Source organism: Heloderma suspectum, chromosome 4 (genome assembly GCF_057233095.1).
Source record: "Heloderma suspectum isolate Gila_16-S chromosome 4, 16-S_ref, whole genome shotgun sequence".
In the NCBI taxonomy this organism is placed as follows: Eukaryota; Metazoa; Chordata; class Lepidosauria; order Squamata; family Helodermatidae; genus Heloderma; species Heloderma suspectum.
Window position 1 is genome coordinate 268,268,442 of NC_139461.1, and position 17,398 is coordinate 268,285,839.

The following is a 17,398-nucleotide window of genomic DNA, read 5'->3' on the forward strand; positions in this document are numbered from 1 at the left end:
AACTGTAGGCAGAGGAAATGTACGATGTCTCCCTGTTGAGAAAGGAAAGCCAAATTGTTTGGGCACGCTGCAGAATCTTTAAGGGTCACTGGTGCCTCTTTACACTGCCCCCCCTCTTCCAATTTGTTGCCCACACACACCCAGGACAGATTTTCTGGCTCTTACATATCAGCTAACAGCTGCTACTGCTCTCGCAGGAGGACACTGCCAACAAAAAGTGGGACAGAAAATTCCTGTCAGTATGTGGTTGCTCATACTTTGTGTATTGTACTTCCTATCTGCAGCATCTGTTCTTTGGGCAACATTTCTAGTTATTCCAGTGGCAGAAATCTCTTGAAAAATAGCCGAATTAAACAAATCAATTTCCAAAGCAGAGATCCTGATGCACCCATGAACATAACAGAGTAAAAAAATATATAGCAAGCCTGCACAACTTGAGACCCATTAAACTGGACCCAGTTCAGCACTCATGAGCTGTGCCTTTTCAGGTGCTTGAGAACAACTTGTCTGATACTGCAGCCATTGGCAGACAGCAAGACATGAGTTTTATCAAGTCCCTGATAGTAGTAGATTACCAGACATGGCTGGTGGGCTGCCTGTGGGTTGGTTGGTTGGTTGGTTGGTTACTAGTTGTGCAGGCCACTGGAAAAAGAGCCAAGGGAGCAAAACACTACTCTAGTAATTACACATGGAACGTATGGAGTAAACATCCGAGGAGACTGGGTGGCAATGTGTGTGCATGGGGGCAGGGGGTTAATGGAAGAGGACAGAAACAGGTTGTGAGTGGCCCATGAGTGATAATGGATTGGGGACAGAAGTTTTGGGAGAGCTCAAAAGAAGTATGAGGCTAGTAGGATAAGGGGGAAAGGACAGGTGAATACATCACAGCCATAGAAGGAACAATGGTCAGAAATGGGGTGAAACAAAGGATTATGGGAGGGAGGCAGCTGAGGCTCAGTTATGAGGGGAGAGAAAGAGTAAGACACGTTAACTGAAACGGCCATGTTGAGGAGGCTATATAAAGCCTAATCTGCTGCCAGAAACCCCTGATGCTTGTAGCCTTGGTCATGGCCTAATTAGGTAAAGCAGGGGCTGATAGGATGAGATGTTTGGCTCTTGTCCTGCAGAGGCCTTGCTCACGAGCCTGGCTCTTTGTGTGCTGGGATTACAATAGAAGAACAGCTAACTATAGGCATGAAATCAATGCCCAGCCAGTGCCAGAGGGCTTTGTAGACAGGAGGGAGGATGATCCTCTCCTCAGTGATAAAGAAACCTAGACCCTGGAGCCACCCTGGCAGGCTTGTGCCAGAACATCTTTGTTTTGAGGAGTTGCTTCTATGCTGTGGATGAACGAAACTTTCTTGGGATTTCTGCTGAAATGAGACAAAGGCCTGTCCCCTCTCCATTAACTCAGTAAGAGCGGTTAAAAGAATTTGCTACCTGAGAATTGTGTGACGCTGTTTTCACTATACCTGCGTGGAGGGGAGTTGGGTGGAATCCCGGAGCCTCTTTATTCCATACAAACTGAGAAAAGGGGCGAATTATTCTTCAACAGTAACTGGTGGAGATGAGAGTAGGCTTAGGGGGTGATGTTCAAGCACTGTGCATATCCTCAACCCCTTGCTTTTTTTCCCTGAGGATTGCTAACCACCTATGGCCCATTCATTTTCCCCCATGGCACAGGCCCAGTGTGGTGGTGGTGGTGGTGGTGGGGAGATTTGTACAAGTGTAGCTGTTTTGGTTTCGCTTCCTAGTAAAGCAACTCCAAGCCAAAGTACACTTTCTAAAAGCTCTGAGGTTGCAGTCTTTGCCGATGCTCTAGGTCAGGGGTGAGCACAAAGTAGATCTCCAAATGTTTTGGACTTCAACTCCCAGCATCCCTGACCATTGGCCATGCTGGCAGGGGCTTCTTGGAATTGAAATCTAAAACATCCGCAGATCTACCTTCTGTCCATCCCTGCTCTAGGTGCAAAATGTCGATTCCACTAAATCAGCCTTCCTCCAACCTGGTGCCCTCTAGATGTTTTGGATTTCAATTTCCACCAGCCCCAGCCTGCATAGCAAGACAAAATAGCTAATAGTCAGGAATCCTGGGTGTTGCAGTCCAAAACATCTGGAGGACTACAGGTTGGGGAAGGCTGATCTAAATGAATTTACGGGTGGGGGAGAGGTCAAATGCAGTCTTTCAGCACAAGTGATCCACACATACAAATTTGGTAGAGATGTTTCAGCCTATGTGGCCCCCTGCCCATCTGCACTACAGACAGGGGCAAATGTTGAACCAACATGGGCATAATCTTCCTATGCCATTTCAGGAGCAATGTCGGGGCAGGCTCCCTCCATGTCACATCATCATCCTTGCTCTTCTGGGGAACTTCACCCTTGGAATGTCTCATACCACAGATGCACTCTGTGTGCCAGATGCCATCAAACCCCAATAAACTCAGAACCAGTGCTGGCTCCATGTTTTTGAGGGTCCTTGGGAAAGACACCTTCAACACCCCCACCCCCCACCCCCGTGAGTCTGCCTTCTCCCCGCTACTGTCACCAGTCGCTATTGCTTCTTATCTTCTTTCTCATCATTGCTACTGCTTGCTTGCTTGCTTGCTTGGCAGGCAGAGAGCCAGTGAGCAAGTAGGCAGTGGCACCTACTGCTGCTCCTTCCTTCACACCACCACTGTTGTCTGGAACAGAGCAAGAAGCAGGTGAACAAGCAGGTTGCTACGATGAAAAGGAGAAGCAACCCAATGGGGCTCTTATCAGTGGGCCCCTGCTGGGTGTGGGCCCCTGGCAGGTGCCCATCCATGCCTACTCTTGATGCTGGCCCTGCCCAGGACTGTGTGGGATGGCCAATGTGATAGAACTCCTTCCCCCCTTAACTCTGTTGTATATTTTTGGGTGGTTGGGATGTTCTCTGGCTGTTTCTGTGTGTCTCTGCAATCTTTGACAGTCGCTGCTTCATGTTCTTGATCTATGTATTTCTATTACTCTAAGCGGAGAATCTGGTGCTGGTAAGACTGTAAACACCAAGCGGGTCATTCAGTACTTTGCCATTGTCGCAGCCCTGGGTGACTCTCCGGGCAAGAAAGGAGTAAGGCCCTCATTTGAAAAACGTGTTTTTTTGGCTGTTTTCTTTTGTGCATTTTTGTTTTGTTTTGGACTTCTTTTGTGTTTGGTAGCGTGTTTGGACATGGTCTTTTCTTTTACTTTGAAACAAGCAAGGCTTGAAAAAATTGCTTGTGGGGAAAGAGTTTCCTAAAGTGGGTGCTGAAACCCAAGCGGTGGCTGTTTTAAGGATTTTTTAAGTCACTGGCTTGATTCCCTCACCTCCACAACTTTTCTTTTTATTAAAAAAAAGGAGGGGGGAATTCCCCAAGGCAGTCTTGTATCTCTTTCTTTTAAGCCTTGCTTTTTTTGGTCTCCCCCAACCCCGTTATCTTTATTGTTCCTTTTGATTCTTTTTCATCTTGTATGTTTTCTTGCTCTCTTTCTTCTTCATCTTGCATTCCTTTTTTCCTTTTCCTTTTCCTTTTCTTTTTCTTTCCTTTTCCTTTTCTTTTTTTTTAAATACCCTTGCAGTTGCTTATTTTCTTATTAGTAATTTTTGGACTTTGGTTACGCAATACCAAGTTCACCAGCATTGTTTTCCTTCCCTGGGTTTGGATTTTAACTCTCTTGCTTCTTGGTGCTGTTCTTTATCTTGATCTAATCTATTTAACATATTTTTGGTGTATTTTTTTTAAATGTTGATTTTTAAAAATTGAGACTGTTAATCATTTTTGAATAGTCTTATGGACAAAACTGAAATGTCCTCATCTTTGGATGGTACTTTCTGTGACTTTGATTTTATATTTCTGAATTATAAATCTCTTTTCTTACCTTTTTCTAGCAAGCTCCTGCCACTAAAACTGGGGTAAGTGTTTAAAAGAAAGATCTGTTTTCAAGTTTAAAGACACAATTATTGGTGCCAAGAAAATTGTGCCTAAGGAGTAGGTAACATGATTATCAGATTGATAGAAGCTACTTGAAGTGTGTGTCAGTGTCCTACCTGTGGCCAGCTGGTCATGTGGTCCCTGCTGTGACTCAGCTTTTTGCAGGCCAACACAGACCTACATTTTGAACCAATGAGCATTCAAAAGGTTAGTCTTGTATAAGGTAGTGGCTGTACATAACGATTTGGCACCGGGTAGAGAGCTGATTCACACAGCAATTTCAGCTGGGTACCACAAGCACAATAGTTGTGTGAATAGGCCATTGTGATTTAATTCCAGTGTCCAGCAATGCAAACGTATATATGTCCAAATACAGGACAATGATAGGATGTTACCAAAAAGCTGTAGTGAAGCAACATCTCAACATGCAGATTTTTATTTGCCTTCAATTTGCTAATTATTACGATGTGTGCATATTTAAACATATATTTAGATATTTAAACTTTTCTGTTTTATTCTTGTGCCCCTAACCTTCTCTTGTTATTTTTTTAAGTTTCTCCCATTTTTCAGTTTTAAAAGTATGAAACAGAATAGGTATAATTTTTTTATCTGTTAAGTGGAGAGGGGTGAACCCTACAGAAATATAGAATATGAATCTCAGTTTTTCACAACACATTTGCAGTGTTGTTGTTGTTGTTGTTCAGTCGTTCAGTGGTGTACACCAAGCTAAAAACTTGATGTCTGAGACAGAATTAAGACCAAACAAATTATCTGTCATTGTTGTGTTAATGACCCAGATTAAACATCCAAAATTGAATTCCTTCCTACTCCATGTTTGTGGTTGCAGTTCCTGTATCCATTTGTTCATTTCTGACATTCTGGCACCTTCAAAAGTAGGGATGGACAAATCTCTCAGTTTCATTTTCTCTTGTATTCCATTTTTTTAAGGGAGTTGTAGGACTTTTTTCTGTCTAAACATGCATAGGATTGCACCCTAAATCTTAGTTCTTTCTGTCTTGAATATGAAGAAATATGAGAATTTTGGTAAATTCTTATAGAAGATGAACAAAATGAAATTCTAACCTATCTGCACTGGCCAAATTCAGTACGTATGTGGAGAGAACCGCATTGGGCCTGCCATATAGCTGTTAAAGATGAGGAGTGTGTCAGAAAAAAAGAGGTGGCAACCCTACTTCAGCACCACAAACAAGGTTGAATACACAGGGATTCAAACCCAGGCTTTTAAGAGCTGAGCACTCACAGACCTGGAGCTGGCTGAACAAATCAGTCAGTTTCGGTGTCTTCCACATTCAAATGTGTAAAACCTCAAATTCTTTCCATCCCGAATATGAACAAATGTGTGAATTTTGGTGAATTCTTATAAGAAACAAACTGAAACAACATTCTCAACCATCCCTATTCAAAAGCAGCTTGAAATTCTCTCTGCATGCTCTCTCTCTCTCTCTCTCTCTCTCCCCCCCCTTCAGTTTGAAACTGACTTCTCGTAGCCCCATTGCTTTGCTTACATGTGGTTTCTGATCGTTGTTGTCACTCAAACACTATCTCATAGGGCATCTCTACAGCAGCCTAAAATCCTGCATTGAAAATGGGGCTTTCTGCTTCTGTGTTTAAAATACAGGAACACAACGACTCCCTTTCCCCATGTGCTTCCTTTTCTCCCACCCCCTTCCCCCTCCTTCTCCCTGTATCTGAGACTTCCATTATCTTTCACTCCTCTTCTTGCTGCTTTTACTCTTTTCATGGAGGAAACTTAAGCGGAACACAATGGGGTAATTTGATAGCTCATTATCTGCGATCTATTTAAAAACGGAACAAAGGCCTTTTAATGCAGGAGACGCCTTGAATGATCATGGCGTCATGTAAAGAGTCCGCAGACTTCCATGAAGGAGCAATCTCAATCGCAGAATAAAAGCTCAGTGTGAAGGAGCCCATACTGTAAAAGGTCTCCCACATCCAAGTCCCAAAATATACCTGGCTCAAGTTGCACCTCAATTGTGGATAAACATGGGCAAGTTACGGTGCAATCTCCAGGCTGGGAGATTGCACCCAGGCTAGGAGTTGTAGGACTTTTTTCTGTCTAAACATGCATAAGATCGCACCCTTAGTCACTGAATCCAGAGACTCCAAGTGATGAACATGAGTTCCACGCCCACTGCGAACACAAGGCGCATCCATGCAGGGAGGCTAGAGGGGGGTATTCCAATCCCGACCACAGTGGGGGCAAAGGGTTGACCCTCTCCCCATGCCATAGTTCCAATCCAGCTCAGGTTCCTCCCACGCTGGCTATATGTTTTAAAAAGCTAGGCATGAGCAAGCTATGTAACAAACATCATGTCTGTTTTGGTGTTCAATTATTTGTACATGCAAATAATTGCTTGTACTCGTTGCCCTGTTGGCGCAGTTATGTCTTCCGCTTGGCTAATTAAATGTAGCCACTTCACATGTAGGAGTTACAAATGCCTGAAATGGCCCAGAGTAATCTTTGGCAAAATCGCATCCAGCTTCTCTGACCGCTTTGATGTTTCAAGTTAATTTTTTTTAACAAAAAAAGGTTCAACTCACTGAGCATCAAACAATACAATATGCTAAATGCGTACCATGCAGTTGACCCTCTGCCTTTTTTTACTCACAAGTAAGCAAGGGATATCTCATCTGGATCACGACCATTGCGCAAAGGCAGGAGAGGTTTAAACCTTCTTCCCAGCTGCTTGCATTTCAAAATTCACACATACACACACATGCACAGGGGCTAAAAAAAGCTTTAAAAGCCTCCATTGGTGCCAACATAGGCCTTTTTTCTTTTAGCCTCCATAGCGGTTGAACAGATTTCAGAAAATTAGCAGCTGGAAGGAAGGGTTAATCCTCCCCTACCTGTCATGGTGATCCTGATCTGGATCAGGCCCCCTTACTTATGAGTAAAAGGACAGGGCGTCAGTTGCACGCTATGTATTTAATGAATCATGTAGTTTGACCCATAGATATACTGAAAATCTATACATTTGGGTCACTCACTAGGCAAAAGCTTTTACTACATGTTTCATGGTTTATTCTTAGCAGAGGCATTATGCACATTGTGAAGAAAAAAAGTGGTAACATTTTAGATTGTACCACTGTATCTTTTTAAATGTTTCTCATGTTTTTTTTTAAATCGTTTCATGTAGTAAACTAGCATATCAAGGTTTAGTGAAATCCTCTCCCTGAGATGCCAGTTTATTAAATAGAAGGAGTTATTATAAGTGGAGCACTAAAAAAAAATGGGAGCCTCCCTTCCCTGCAGTCTGAAGTAGTATAATCAAGAATTCTGCCCACCTCAGTCTCTCATCTTGTTTTGGTAATGGAAAGGTTAGAGCCAATCTGTTTGGGCCCTTCCTAAAGTTGGAACTGCATGACACTTTGACAATTGCTGGTATTGTTCAGGGTTTAAGGGAGTAAGGGTGTCCCCGGTACTGTGTTCCACTTCTTGCTGTCAGCAGCATTCAGGGTAAATCTATATCATAACACTGGGGCTCTGAACTATTGCATTTCCTAGGGTACCCTCGAAGATCAAATCATTGAGGCTAACCCAGCTATGGAAGCCTTTGGTAATGCCAAAACCCTGAGAAATGACAACTCCTCACGGTTCGTAAGTATACTTTAAATGAATATGTCAATATAGCATTTTTACTGGCAGTATGCTTATCTCCATATCTATCGATTCGATCATTAGTTGGCATCGCTGATTATAATGGTATTACAGTCATTACAGCAACCTCTCAGGAAGTGGATTTAGGGCCAAACAGACATGGGGTGCCTCTAGATGAGGTTTTTATCGTGCCATGGCCCTGCCTCATCCATGGAATTTTACAGGGGGTGTTGACAGTGATGTCTTCCATTCATGACACTCTCTCTCTCTCTCTCACACACACACACACACACACGCGCACACGCGCGCACACACACACACACATGCACACGGTTTCCCACCCCTTCATCTGTCTTTTCCCTTACTGCAGAAAATTCATTAAGGGGAAAGCAAGATGGAAATCAGCGGGATGCCTTTCGATTGCTTGTGCTGGCAGCCCTCCCTCTGGAAGCACCTATGGTGTCAATTATTTAAATGGAATTGACATGCATGTTTTGTTATGTAAATAGCAGCCCTGGAAAAGACTGAGGACCCTCCAGAAAGTGTAGGGGGTGGGGCGGGGAAGTTTAACTCTCTCCCTGCTACAGTCCCTACAAACAATAGTCTCCTGCAAGTTGCTATCTGCATTTCAAAAGAAGCCTCCATTGGCACATTTACGCATTTAATGTCATGTCTAGTTTGTCAGTTAGTGTCCTTTTATGTGGGAGTAATTATTGAGCTAGAACCCAAACAGGTGCATAAATCAGCAACACAGAAATCTCTCTGTCTTTCTCTCTTGCTGTATTTACATGAATTGGGGTATGGAGACATCCATGTATGAGAAAGACCTGTGCTGTGCCACGCACACATGCTTTTTCCAACATGGCAATTAATATCCAAGTGAGAAAAAAATAATAATGCAGTGCAAAGGCATCCTTAAGAGCCTTCAGGGGAGGGAGGGACCATAGCTCAGTAGTGGAGCATGCGCTTTGCATGTTGAAGGTCCTGGGTACAATCCCTGGCTTCTCCAGTTAAAAAGATCAGGCAGGAAGTGATGTGAAAGATATGCCTGAGACTGTGGGGACCTTTAGCCAGAGTAGGTGATAATACTGGGCTAGATGGGCAAATAGTCGACATTGGTACAAGGCAGCTTCCTGTGGAAGAGCTGGCAGGTCACAATCAGTGCCTTTCTTTATTCATTTGTTCAGTATATAAGTTACTTTCTATCCTATCTTAGGGCAAGTTCATCCGCATCCATTTTGGCCCATCGGGGAAGCTGGCTTCTGCTGATGTTGACATCTGTGAGTAGTGATGGCCACCAACTTGCACAGCTTTAAAAGAGGATTAGAGAAATTAATAAGGGATAATTAATGGGGGTAAGGCTATCAATGGCTACTAGTCATCATGGCATTAGTATCAGACACAATATGTCCCTCTATGCAAGTTGCTGGGGAACAACAGAGGCAAAGGGCTTTCTGTGGGCATATGGTTGGCCTCTGTGGGAAACAGAATGCTAGACTAGATGGACCCTTGGTCTGATGCAGCATGGCTCTTCTTGTCTTTTTAAATGGCATGTTGCCTTTTGTTTAACTATGGTTTGATAAACTGGAGTAGCCCCACAACCTAATATCTTGTCTTTCATTTCTAGACTTGTTGGAAAAATCAAGAGTGATTTTCCAGCAGCCAGGAGAGAGGAGCTACCACATTTACTATCAGATCCTTTCTGGAAAGAAGCCAGAGCTCCAAGGTAATAGGCATTAAAACAACATGCAAAGGAATTTGTCAATCAGCCTGGAAAGCACAGAGTCACAGAAGAGCTATGCTCAGTGGTCTGATATCCATCCCTTGCTGCCATCAATAGCAACAGAAGCTATAGGCCATGCTGGCTGGAGACGATGGAAGTTGTAGTCCAACACATCTGGAGGGCATGAGGTTGGGGAAGGCTGCATAATAGTTGCTCAGTACTTTGAAATTTAGGCTAATCCAATGTTTGTAACATTGGCACTAGTGCACATTGGCACTAGTACTTAAAGCCAATGCTTATCAGCGCTCTTATCATGAATCTTGTATCTGAGATGTATGTATTTATTGTATGTATTTATTACATGTATATGCTGTCTTTCCTCCAAGGAGCTCAAGGTGGCATACATGGTTCTCTCCCCGCCTCACCCCCAGCCCCATTTTATCTTTGCAACAATTTGGTGAGGTAGATTAGGCTGATCGATGGTGACTGGGCAAAGGTCACCCAGTGAACTTCATGGCTGAATGGGGATTTCAACCTGGATTTCTCCGGTCCTAGTCCAACACTGCAATAACCACAGTACCACACTGGCTGTCATCCCAAGCACCAACTTTTCAGTTAATAGCCCAGTGGACTAACTAGGGGGGTGTTTCCACCAGCGATTTACTCCGAGCCGGCTGCGTGTTGAGGTTGTTAGGGATACATGATGCTGTGGCCATCCAGCAGCCACCCCGGAGGTTATCAGGGAAAAAAACGGATTTTCTGAGACTGCTTAAAGTCTGATTCTTTTCCTTAAGTCAGGTTCACCCCAGTATAGTTCCTGTGTGCCCCAGCCCCTGCATTGACCTCGGGTATGCTAGCCCTGCCCAGGGGTGTGCCTTTCACCATGACCCCAGTGAAGGGGAGTTTCCTCCCATTGTGCTGAATGAGGCTTGCCCTCTCAATGACACAGGAATAAAGAGAAGCCCCTCCATTTGAGGCTCCAATCCATTGCCTTAGGACGTAACTCCTTCACAGCTTCCTTACAGAGATCCTGTGCATTAAAATTGGGGCTGGTTTCTGTCTCTTTCCCACAAAAAAACCCATTAGTATCTCCTCAGAAGTAACTCCCATTGTGGTCAATGAGGTTTGTTTTTGAATTCCCACATCAGAACTTGCAGAGATTCCCCCTCAATTGAAGTGGCACACTTTAAAGCCCAATTCCTTAAGTGCGATTAAGTGATCAAGCACAATTGCAAGGCTCCGATACATTGCCTTAGAAAGTACTTCACAGCTTCCTTATAGATATCCTGCAGGGTACAATGGGGGCTGGTTTCTGTCTTTGTGTTTACTGCTCTCTTTCCCACAACAAACCCATTACTGTCTCCTCAGAAGTAACTCCTATTGTGGTCAGTGAGGTCCTGTGGGTTAAAATGGGGGCTGGTTTCCATCTTTGTGTTCTCCCCCCCCCCCCGCCGCCCTCTTTCCCGGCATAAGCATATGCGTGTCTACTTGAAAGTAACTCCCATTGTGCTCAATGAGGCTTGTTCCTGAAATGCAGGTGCGTCTGGACTTTTAGGGGAAAGCAGAAAAGGGAGGGAGAGGGGGGAAAGCAGAAAAGGGAGGGAGAGGGGGGAAGGCCTCTCTTATTGTTTGAGCAGCGCTTGCCAGTCAGATGATGTTCAGTTCACGCACACCCCACCCCGGAAGTATGTGAAGCAATTTTTACTGCTGTGGAGAATTTGCTTGTGGAACTCTGCTCACAGCAAACCCGATTCCTTTTTAAATATCCAGTACTCCTCCATTAGCTTCTCCTTCCATTGTCATGGAAACATGGGCTACGTGAAGTACAGATGCTCTTGCAAATGAAGAGTAGACAATGAGTAGACAGTGTATTCAATTGCATCTATAAGTATTGTGTGTTGGAAATATTGAATGCCAAAGCAAGTGCTTCCTACTTATATAGCTACAAATGGGGAATGTACCATTTTGGTTGGGGTATTCAGATGTGGTCATATGAGCAGAGGTGGCCAAGACATTTTGCTGTCTGAGGCAAAGGACAAGAAGGAGCCCCTTCCCATACTTTGTACAAAAGCTGACTGTATTGGCAGATGATTCTGTCTTAAAATGAATGATAAGACAGCATCCTCCACTCTACCTGAAGGCACCAGGCTAAGTTAGGAGGCACAGAGGAGATCACATGGCACATATGTCTCTTCTCCAATACCTTGCTGCCACCTCCCAGCATCTGCTGTCTGAGGCAACTGCTTCACTCTGCCTAATGGTAGGGCCAGCCCTGCATATGAGATACATCTCCCACAGCATCTGGATCCTTGCTGACCCACAAGTGAATCCCAATCATGGAAGAGCTGCCACCAGTACCACTGAAGACCAGACTCACTGGTTTTATAATACCTGGGGCCTCCTCATAGAGCATGAATATCCACCTTCTTGGTGGGAGAAAGGGGAGCCTTGAGCCTAGAAACAGCATGGGTGATCTGTTCTGCCCTTTCCAGTCATCGCTGGCAAAAGCACCTCAGCATGATCCTTGGTTTCTTGCTGTCAGTAGCATGAAATAAGTGGGAAGGCACATTGGGAGACCAATGCTCCTTGGCTTAACTCAATGTTCCCCAAGCTGGTGCCATCCAGGTATGCTGGACTACAACTGCCATCAACCCAACAGCATGGTCATGAGCTAATCTGATTGGGGATGATGGGAGTTTTAGTCCCACACAACTGGAAGGTACGAGGTTGGGGAAGGCTACCTTAAGTAGTCTTATTCCACAACCCAGCTGGTTCAAATTAAAGAAAGAATTTATCGAAGGGTGAGATTGAGGCTGCGAATAGATGCAAGTGGAGCTCAGAGCATGAAAATAAAATAAAGCAGTTCAAAGCTCTAAATAGCTATATAAGGCATATTCCTTCGCATTCTTTGTTCCTATAAACCTCACACAAATAAGAGCAGAGAGGCCTTTTATAAGCATATGCCTCTCTAGGAGAGGAAGGCAAGCTTATTCAAGAATGATTCCTCCCATCCATGCTATGATCTGTACTTGAGGCATCTTTCAAGCATGGAACCAGGTGCTACGAAAGAGGAAATACAGGGGAAAACCCTTTTCCGACTGGACAGAAATGTTTAGCTTAGTGTCCTGGGGCAGCAAAGGTTCTGGGCTACTGCATGCTGCTCTTGCTACTGGGTGACAAACAATACCTTATTAGGCAGGTCTGGAGCGCTCTGCAGAGAAAGCGGTAATCTTATCTGGTGGTCACAAGGCCAAGGCTGACCACTTCTAAATCAGTCAGCAGCCCAAGGGTATTCTTAAGATAGCTAACAGGATATGCAACTACACAATGCACATGCCTCCCCAGTAGCCACATAACGGAGACTGTACAACTTTCCAGGCTCTAACCTCTAAGCTTATCCTGCTGTTAAGGCAACAGTTGGGATCTGGCTAGGAGCTACTTCCAGGCCTGTTTCTTTCTTCTTCCTTGGATAGTAAAGCTGCTAACAGTCCATGGGATATTTTTTTGAAATTTATCTGTACAAAGTTACTTTCATTTAGGCAAATTAAAATGATATTTTGCCTAACACTGAAAATAATCCTAGCTATGTGGCAATTTCTCACCCCCCGCTTTTTAATTTTTTTCCCAAAAGACATTACAAAAAACCACATTCATATTAATTCAAAATCCCTCCCCAGTCGCTCCCCAATCCTTCCCCCAACTCAAACAGTTTCAGGATTCTTCTTCTCTCCTCCTTTATTTTCAATTTCTGTTCCAGGGTAATATATTAATTCATCCTTTGTCATTCCTTTATTGCCTTTTTCTTTTCATGAGTCCCACAGATTTCTATAAGCTTCTACCAAGGTTGTTCCATTCGACTCTTTTTTCATGAAGTCTATATATTTTTGCCAGTCCTTCTTGAAGGTGTCTCTTTTCTTTATTCCTCTGTGAACTCTTAGCTTCTGTGTCAACTTTTCATGTACCAGGTTTTCTTTTTCTACAAAGATATTGTCAGCATCCAGGCTGTCTTCCAATTACTTGCAATTAATTGCCTCGCGGCTGTCAACAAGAAACCAGTTAATGTTTTTTCTCTAAACTCTCTATTTTCTTTTACAAACATATTCAATAAAGCTAATTCCATGTGTTTTACAAATCTCTTGATCAGTAATTCTTTCTATTTCTTGAAATATCTTGTCCCAGAATTTTCTAACCCTCCTACATTCCCACCACATATGTATTTGAGTACCGTTAGTTCCACATCCCCTCCAATACAAAGGTGATAGATTCTTATTCATTTTTGCTAACTTCACTGGTGTCAAATACCACTTCTGAACCAACTTTAATCCACCTTCTTTTATTTTGGTGGATATTGCTTGAAAGGGAAATCTATCTAAAAGTTGTTTCCAGTCTTCTTCCTCTATCTCCTCATCAATATCTCTTTCCCACATCTGCTTTATTGTTACATTTCCCTTTATCTTCTGCTTTATCAGAATTTTATATATTTGGGTTATTTTACCTTATCTCCTAACTGATAATTATCTACACATTTTTCCCATTCTGTTAAATCTCTTGTACTTTGCCTTCCTATTCTTCTAATGCTTATAAATTTACTGATTTGCATCCATACTAATCATGACATTCCCATACTTTGTACACGATTATTCCATATTTCTTGTGTTATAGAATTCTGCTGTTCATAACAAATTCTCATTTGGGTCAATCTTATTTCTTTCAACTTATTTTTCCCCACTGCTTTCCCTTTTATATCAAACTCTGGGTGCACCCAAATCGGTATTAATGGAGAAATCCCTGACATTAGTTTCTCTTTCATGAAGTTTCATGCTTTTAATAATCCTTTTATTGTACTTCCATTATTTCTTATTTGTTGTTATAAATACTTTTTAATATAAAACATATGTTGTAATTCCTCTTCCTTTAATCCCATCAATTCTCTTTCTTTTTCAATCCAATTTACCCTCTCCCCTTCCTTCATTATTGTTAACATATGTCTTAATTGTGTGCATCATAATAAGTTTTTAAATGTGGTACACCCCATCCTCCTTCTTGCATAGATCTATATCTAAAGACCTTTGCTGTTCATGGCCTTTTAGTCTTTAAATATTTTTTTCTATGCTGTTTTGCCATGTTTTAAACCTTTTAAACCTTTCGGCCAGGACATGCAGAGGAAAATAGGTCTGGCTAGTTTGAAACTCATCTTGTAGCATTCTCACCAAGCGGCTATTTCCAAAGAAAACTTAAGGCTCCTTCATGACATACTGTTTCCTATAAAGAGATCAGTTTCAGCAAAAAGTGTACATCTTAATGTTTGACGTGTTATGTGAGTGTTTCATTCACACTGTTTTTTATACCGCATCTTAGAATGCCCCAAACTCACCTATGTGAGGACAGAAAAATAACTTCTGTCCTCTCATAGGCAAAGACAGTTGTATTCAAGCAGCCCTTTGGCATGTAAGCTGGTCTGCTGCAGAAGGGGCTTTTTTAAATTGGCTGGTGCTGCCTAAACCTCTGACTGTTGTGATGTAATTTATTTATTTTTATGCTATGTTTTAATTAAGATTTTGTTTTAATTCAGTTTTTATTGTTAGCTGCCTTGCAATATATTCAGTTTTTTAAAAGAACATTACAGTATTAACAGTTTCCAGTGGGGTAGCTATGTTAGTCTGTTGCAGCAAAAACAACAACGAGTCTTGTGGTAAAGATTAATACATAATGGCATAAACGTTGGCGGAGCAGAATCCACTTCATCAGATGCTAGTTTTAAAACTGGTTCATTTTACTTCTGTGGAAAGAGTAAAGTTAGAATCAGCACTGCATGCTCCTGATTCCTTCCTTCCTGTCCCATACTTTAAATTGGGTTTCTTCCCACAATATGGCACAAAACATAAAAGCTCAGTTCTTATCTGTTCTTTCCCAGATATGCTTCTGCTGTCTTCCAACCCCTATGACTATCACTTCTGCTCACAAGGTGTAACGACTGTGGACAACCTGGATGATGGAGAAGAACTCATGGCTACGGATGTATGTATTTATCCAGTGCGAAATTGAGCAGGGCTGGGAAAGTCTTGTAGAGAAGTATGGACACTATCTAGCTATATAAACAGTTCTAAGTCCCATTCATTTCAATGGGGAAAAATATGTGCTTTCCCATTGAAATCAGTAAAAGTGCTTAACTTTGGCTGGATTGTGTTCTAAAATTTTTATTTGCTTGTTTTAAGTGTTGTTACTACCAACGTGATAGAATTTGCTACAAATCTGGGGGAACAAATGATTGCCACAATAAATAGCGATGGGTCATAAGTCTCTCAGCAGATTTTATGTTAATGGCATGGGGCCTCTGAGGAAAAAAGGTACTAGTCCTTTGCGCAGATTAACGATTCATGCTGCTTCTGCAGTTACCGCCAGTGGTGTGGACTGACAGGAACAGGTAAGAGGGTCACTGCTCAAAACAGGTATGTGTGGTCTGTAAAGTTTGGATATGCAGTGGATGGACATCTGATCCCATTAGAATCACCACACAGATGCTTTCTAAAACAGGAATGGCTTCTGTACTCTCTATTCTCCAAGCCAGAGTCCAGGAGCCAGAAGGATATTGTACTCCACAACTTGATCTCTTCATGGTTTGTTGTTATTGTTCAGTCATTAAGTCGTGTCCGACTCTTCGTGACCCCATGGACCATAGCACGCCAGGCCTTCCTGTCTTCTGCTCTCTCCCGGAGTGTGCTCAGTTTCATATTCATTGCATCGGTGATGCTATCTAGCCATCTCATCCTCTGCCGTCCCCTTCTCCTTTTGCCTTCAATCTTTCCCAGCATCAGGGTCTTTTCCAGTGACTTTTCTCTTCGCATTAGGTGGCCAAAATATTTGAGCTTCAGCTTCAGTGTCTGTCCTTCCAATGATCACTCAGGGTTGATTTCCTTTAGGATTGACTGATTTGACCACCTTGCAGTCCAGGGGACTCGTAAGAGTCTTCTCCAGCACCACAGTTCAAAAGCATCAGTTCTTCGGCGCTCAGCCTTCCTTATAGTCCAGCTCTCACAGCCATACATTACTACTGGGAAAACTATAGCTTTGGTTATACGGACCTTTGTCGGCAAGTTGATGTCTCTGCTTCTTACTGTGCTTTCTAGGTTTGCCATAGTTTTCCTCCCAAGGAGCAAGCGTCTTTTAATTTCATGGCTACAGTCACCAACTGCGGTGATCTTGGAGCCCAAGAAAATAAAATCTGTCACTGCTTCCATTTTTCCCCCTTCTATATGCCAGGAGGTGATGGGGCCAGATGCCATGATCTTCATTTTTTTAATGTTGAGTTTCAAATCAGCTTTTGCACTCTTCACTTTCACCCTCAACAAGAGGCTCTTTAGATCTTCTTCGCTCTCTGCCATTAGGGTGGTATTGTCTGCATATCTGAGGTTGTTGATAATTCTCCCGGCAATCTTAATTCTGACCTGTGATTCATCCAACCCAGCGTTTCTCATGATGTACTCTGCATATAAGTTAAATAAGCAGGGTGACAATATACAGCCTTGTCGTACTCCTCTCCCAATTTTGAACCAATTGGTTGTTCCATGTCTGGTTCTTACGGTTGCTTCTTGGCCCTCGTACACATTTCTCAAGAGACAGGTAAGGTGGTTTGGTACTCCCATCTCTTGAAGAATTTGCCACAGTTTGTTGTGATCCACACAATCAAAGGCTTTAGCGTAGTCAATGAAGCAGAAATAGACGTTTTTCTGGAATTCTCTTGCTTTCTCCATGATCCAGCGAATGTTGGGGATTTGATCTCTAGTTCCTCTGTCTCTTCGAAACCCAGCTTGTACTTCCGGTAGTTCTCGGTTCACATACTGCTGAAGCCTAGCTTGTAGGATTTTGAGCATAACCTTGCTAGCATGTGAAATGAGCGCAATTGTGTGGTAGTTTGAACACTCTTTGGCATTGCCCTTCTTTGGAATTGGAATGTAAACTGACCTCTTCCAGTCTTGTGGCCACTGTTGAGTGTTCCAAATGTGTTGGCATATTGAGCATAGCTTATGGCTTCACTGAGTTATGCAAGCCCCTTCGCCACAAGAAGGCAGTGATCCATGAAGGGGCTCTTCATGGTTACCT

General features: G+C 42.9%; 1 protein-coding gene across 1 annotated transcript in view; it reads left to right on the forward strand.

Moving 5' to 3' along the window:
• The window catches only part of MYH7B (myosin heavy chain 7B), a 79,824-nt gene that overhangs the window by 14,640 nt on the left and 47,786 nt on the right, over window positions 1–17,398 (forward strand). Inside the window, exons 6-11 of the mRNA XM_084853809.1 lie at window positions 2,995–3,091; window positions 3,890–3,913; window positions 7,483–7,575; window positions 8,792–8,855; window positions 9,203–9,301; window positions 15,213–15,316. Of these exons, the coding sequence (XP_084709935.1) occupies window positions 2,995–3,091; window positions 3,890–3,913; window positions 7,483–7,575; window positions 8,792–8,855; window positions 9,203–9,301; window positions 15,213–15,316 (481 nt within the window). The remainder of the gene's footprint in view (window positions 1–2,994; window positions 3,092–3,889; window positions 3,914–7,482; window positions 7,576–8,791; window positions 8,856–9,202; window positions 9,302–15,212; window positions 15,317–17,398) is intronic.